Here is a 5,525-nt window from a genome sequence, read left to right as displayed (position 1 = left end):
AGAGAAGATAAAAGTTTGTTTTTTATATTATAAAACATATTTTAAAAATAAGTGATACAAATATCACTTTCTAAATTAAAAGAATCTTGACTTTGGTAAAACATAAAGAAACAACCCTTTTCTTTCATTGTCTGTGGTTGGTTTCCACTTTTTTTCTCCTGTATGGATTGAATTATTCTCAATTTTAAATATTACAATATCATAAATCTACTCATATAAATCAAATTAGTTGGTCTAGTGGTTAGCTCACCAACCTGCTTAAGCAAGTTTTGAGAGTTCGAATTTTATCTTGTGCATGCAATAATCTATTGGCCAATGACAAACTCTTAAATGGAGATCAGAATCCTTAGTTGATCTTGCCAAATTTCAAACCAAATACAACATATTAAGAATTATCATAATTTGTTTTTCATTCTCTTCTTTTTTTTTTTCTTTTTTTTTGGTCTGGGTTCTTTTTTTTTTCTTGGCTTGGCCTGTCTCTTCAATTCTCCCTTTTCTGCCAATGATAACTCTGGATAACTGGATAAGTCACCAAAAACTGATAATGATGTTGAATTTTTCACCTTCGTATTTTAGTCCATAATTTTTCCACCTTGCTATATCATATATGCCTATATGGCTATATCACCATTTTTAATTTATCGGCTTTGATAATCTCTTTAGGCCCAACAAAAGAAGATTATTCCATTTCTTATGTTGGTTAATTGAAAAACTAAGATACCCTTAAGGCCAATAAGACGAGTGCGGCATTACCCAAGTTAGGGTCATTTCATTAACATTCCCATAAAAAAAATTCCATAGAAATTAAAATAATTCAGCCAGCTGGACGATACAATATTCTTTTCTAGAAAACTCCGGATAACCAACAATTTTTTAATTATGATGTATTTATCAATTCTATTTTTTCCTTCATTTACAAGAAATAAAACGAATATATTTAATTATTTATTTTCCTTTACGTTTATGTTGATTTGGGTTGATTTTCAACTCCTAACTGAGCATTGTCCATTCTGGTGGGGACCGGTGAGTTGAGGAACCTGAGTTCCCTCTTACTTTTTTGGCCCCTACTATCAACTTATTATTGTCATTATTTGAATTTGACTATAGAAAATAAACCAAAATGACCTTTATGGGCCCTAGAAGCTTCTAGGATCCTCCTTCGCACAATCTATCGCCTAAGCAACCATGAAAAATTTGGTCCTAGACGTGTTGGTCCAAAACCTTATTTGCTTATTCAAATCAATAAACGATAAATTTCATAAACTAACTAATAGAAAAAAAACTAATAGAAGGTTCCATTCTAGGCGTCTATTTTGAACACGGTCGCCATAACATTATAGATTGTCATACATATAATTCCTTTTATAACATTAATTCTAGTAATTATATCCACATGCCAAAATCCACACGATATCTTACTTTCTAGATCAACTACCTTTCACACGCTTCGATATCATTATAAAAGGCATTGAAGCAGTCCTTAGTTGAAACCTGAAAACATCTAATACAATAATCTGAAGCAACACTCAAATAATCCTAATCTTTCAATATCTCATCAAGAATTTCATCAGACATGAATGGACACAGCTCTTCATCCTATGGAACTTCATGGGCCGATCAGTGGGACGATGGGCCTGATCCAGTGATGGTTGGACATGACAAGAAGACCAACAGTACTGCTAAATACAAGGAGAAGCTAGGCCATGGTCTCGACAAGACCAAAGCTGTAGCTTCCAGTGGCGTGAAGAAGTTGAAGGATGGAACTACCACTGGATTCAACTGGATTAAGACCAAGTATTCCAAAGCTACTCAGAAAAATTAAGATATGATTTGCGAGTTTTGATTTTGAGAAGGAAAAGAAAGGTTTAAATTGTAAAATAGAGTTTCTTTTACTCTTTAAACCTTTTCTTTTTGTTTCTTTCTCTTCAAAACTTATCTCGTTATATAGTTGTCTCTCTTCGTCAAACCACTTTTGTAAATCATTTTTTTCTTATTTGATTAGGTTATTACTTTGTTTGTCTTCATTTGGCCTTTGGATTCATTTATTCTTGGGGGGCACATTCATATACGATTGTTTTTGTATTATGATGTCTATATTATTCCATGCTAAGTTAATAATAATAAGGATCATATGTGTTATACTACGTATCGTTTTTATATCATTAGTTTAAACGATTAATATTTTTCTTTTGAGCCAAGTTCTGCAAATATGGCCGGTTTGAAATTTTCCAGAATGGAAGTTTATTTTACTTTACTTGGTCATATTTTGATTAGAAATACAGTAATATTATACAATTGTGGGAAGAGTTTCCATCTTATATTTTGCGTAGTCAACCTTTCGCACAAAGAGTTGATTTTTTACATTATGTGGGATTTGACCAAATCATATATCTTTTCCATAGCACTAGCCACCTATGTATTTTAATCGTTTAAATGCTATCAAATACGAAAACAAGACATAACATGACATATATGTTAATCATGCTAAGTATAAACTAATTCAAATTAATTATTTACATAAAATATATATTAAAAATAAGTTAAATAATAAATATATTTATACACAAATATAGGATGAAGAATTTAGTTAATGAGGTTGATGAATTATCAAGAATGGGGATCTTGATTTTGAGAATCAAGATCAGAGAAGAACAATTGATGAGTAACTGAGAGAATATTTCAGAAAGCATGCATATTTGATGTTATTGAGTGAAACTGAGTTATTACAATAGGAATAGGTGAGGTAAGGTAAGGCTTTTATATACGAGAGTTAGAGTAGTTCACTATCACAACATAGATTATTTTTTAGCATCATATGTGTTAAAAAAAAATTAAAGTCTGTCAAAAAATAAAATTTTGATATTATTTTAACTATAAAAATATATTAATAAAAATTTTGTCAAAAATAATATTTTTAACGTATAAGTAATTATGAAAAGAACTTAATCTTTTTTTGATAATTATTAGCCGAAAAAAACAATTTGTTAAAAAAGATTTAAAAATATATTTTTTGTGATATTTATTAATAGTTAAAAATATTATTTATTTTGATATTTATTGACAATAAAAAATTTAATAAAAATTATTTTACAATTATTAACCGTAAAATATACTATAGAGGTAAATATCAAATTAGTATCTAAAAGATTCTAACGTTGATAAAATGGTATCTGAGTTTTGTTATTTACAAAATAGTTCCTGAAAGATTTAAAATTTGACAAGCATGCCCAGAGCTCTCTAGAGCACATTTCCAGCGAGCACGATTCTGATGTGGCCACCGTGTTTTGATGACATGGCAACCCCCTACCCTAATCCCTCCCTCCCCAACGCACTTCCCCTCTCCCTCCCCAACGCACTCCCCCCTCCCCCTCCCCAACGCAGCTAGCTAAAAAACGTAGCCTTTGGTCCTGAAGAGCATCACTTGAAAAGTGCACTCTATTCTCAAATGTCAAAAGCGTAACTTTTGAGAATAGACAGCGCTGGTATAGGCATCCCCCAATAAAGTGTCTATGAAGCTGACGAACGAGATTCCCTGTGCTGTCTAGACATTCACAAATTAATTCTCGTTGAAAGTATAGCGTCTAAACCAACAAAGAATCCCTTTCGTGCAAAAGTTTAGTTGTCACAAGTAACAAACCCCTAATAAAATTGATAACCGAAGTATTTAAACCTCGGGTCGTCTCTCAAAGAATTGCAGGGAAGTGTGCTTGTTATTGGTTATGGAAAAGTATGTTTGGGGGTTTTTTAAGATGAGAAGCAAGAATAGTAAATGGTAATGAAAATCAAATGACTAGAAAAGCTCTTGGCAGGGTATGAGAACTGGAAATCCTATCCTAGTTATCCTTATCAATTGTGATGAGAATTGTTCATTGCTCCTACTTAGTTAACCCTCAACGAATGAAGGAAAGTCAAGTGGACTAATCAATTTGATTCCTCAAGTCCTAGTCAATTTTCAAGGAAAGACTAGCTTTAGAGGGATCCAAATCAATCAGCAATTTTCAATGAGTAATCAATAAGAGTAGAAGAGAAATCCTAAATCCTAAAACCTAGAGAGAGGAGAGAGCCTTTCTCTCTAAAAACTACATCTAAAACCTAAACTTGTGTGAATGAAAAAGTGAATGTTGAATGAATGATGATCTCCCTAGATTCCCCCACTCTGTAGCCTCTAATCTATGTTTTCTGAGCCGAAAACTGGGTCAAAAATAGCCCAGAAATTGCCCCCAGCGATTTCTGATACGTCCAGCACGTGCGCATGCCACGCGTATGCGTCGTCCACGCGTGCGCGTCATTTGGCAATTTTCCTTGTCACGCGTGCGCGTCAGTCACGCGTACACGTCACTCGTCTTCTGCGCTAGGCACGCGTGCGCGTCATCCATGCGTGTGCATCGCTACCAGCTTCTCAAAACTTCATTTTTTCACGTTCCTTCCACTTTTGCACGTTTCATTTTCATCCTCTAAGCCATTCCTGCCCTATAAAGTATGAAAATACTTAACACACGGATTACGACATCGAATGGTAATAAAGGATAATAGAAATTGACAGTTTAAAGGCTCAGGAAACATATTTTCACTATATCATAGAAGAAGGACGGAATTGTAAAAATCATGCAATTTATAGAAATAAGTGAGTAAGAAATTGATAAAAACCATCCAAATGGGCATAAGATAAACCATAAAATAGTGGTTTATCAATCCCCACACTTAAACATTAGCATGTCCTCATGCTAAGCTCAAAAGAAACTGAAAAAGAGTGAAGGCAGAATGGTGGAATCTATGCAATGCAATCTATCTAAATGCAAGATACCTAAATGAATCATGCAATCATCAGGCTGCTCAATACGCCGCTGAGTGCGGTGCTCCATCTGATCGAGGCGCTCAAATAGGCAGTGCACTAGATGGTAGATGGGCTGGGAAGAGGGAGATGGTGTTGTGGATGCGGGAGGTGCAGCAGGCGCTGAGGGTGCTGCGGAGGATGTGGCTGCGTCAGTAGATGCAGTGAGAGAATGTGGTAAGTGGCCTAAAGCTTCGAACCGCTTGCCATGTGGAATAATCTTCTTGCATTCTGCAGCCGGTGGCTTCTCATCCTCATATTTCCAGGGTACCTCAGCTCGGCCACCCATCTGGGTAATCAGATAGGGAAAAGGTAGGGTTCTTCTGACATGGACTCTAGCCATGTATTTCCTGATGAACCGTGGAAGGTATAGTTCCTTGCCTTCCATAACACACCAGATGAGAACGATCATGGCAGTCGGCACTTCTGACTCGTGAGTGCTTGGCATGACATAGTTGGTCAGTATTTGTTGCCATAGCCGAGCCTCATCATTAAGATAGTTAATCTTGATGCCCTTTGGTGTTATCGTTGACTTACCCATAGCCCAGGGAACAGCAGGATCAATGGCTATGGTGCACCTCACAGCATCCCAATCAAAGCTCATAAGCCTCATGGATTCTTCAGCCTTCTGAGAACCATCTGGCTCGGTTGATTTGGGCTGGAACTGGAGGATATTTTCAATGGCCTCCTCAGT

At 35.4% G+C, this 5,525-nt stretch overlaps 1 protein-coding gene across 1 annotated transcript; it reads left to right on the top strand.

Annotated features, from left to right (window-relative positions):
* Positions 1–1,479: 1,479 nt before the first annotated feature.
* Positions 1,480–2,157, top strand: LOC107495969 (uncharacterized). Its single transcript, XM_016117169.3, has one exon. The coding sequence runs from the start codon at positions 1,574–1,576 to the stop codon at positions 1,820–1,822; it is 249 nt and encodes an 82-aa protein (XP_015972655.1). The 5' UTR covers positions 1,480–1,573; the 3' UTR covers positions 1,823–2,157.
* Positions 2,158–5,525: the final 3,368 nt, after the last annotated feature.

The sequence above is a fragment of the Arachis duranensis genome, chromosome 1 (genome assembly GCF_000817695.3).
Source record: "Arachis duranensis cultivar V14167 chromosome 1, aradu.V14167.gnm2.J7QH, whole genome shotgun sequence".
NCBI classification, from domain to species: domain Eukaryota; kingdom Viridiplantae; phylum Streptophyta; class Magnoliopsida; order Fabales; family Fabaceae; genus Arachis; species Arachis duranensis.
This window is presented reverse-complemented; position numbering and strand designations above follow the sequence as displayed.

What these genes read in the sequence shown, in the direction of transcription:
- LOC107495969 (XM_016117169.3), top strand. Translation starts at nt 1,574, where the DNA reads ATGAATGGACACAGCTCTTCATCCTATGGAACTTCATGGGCCGATCAG.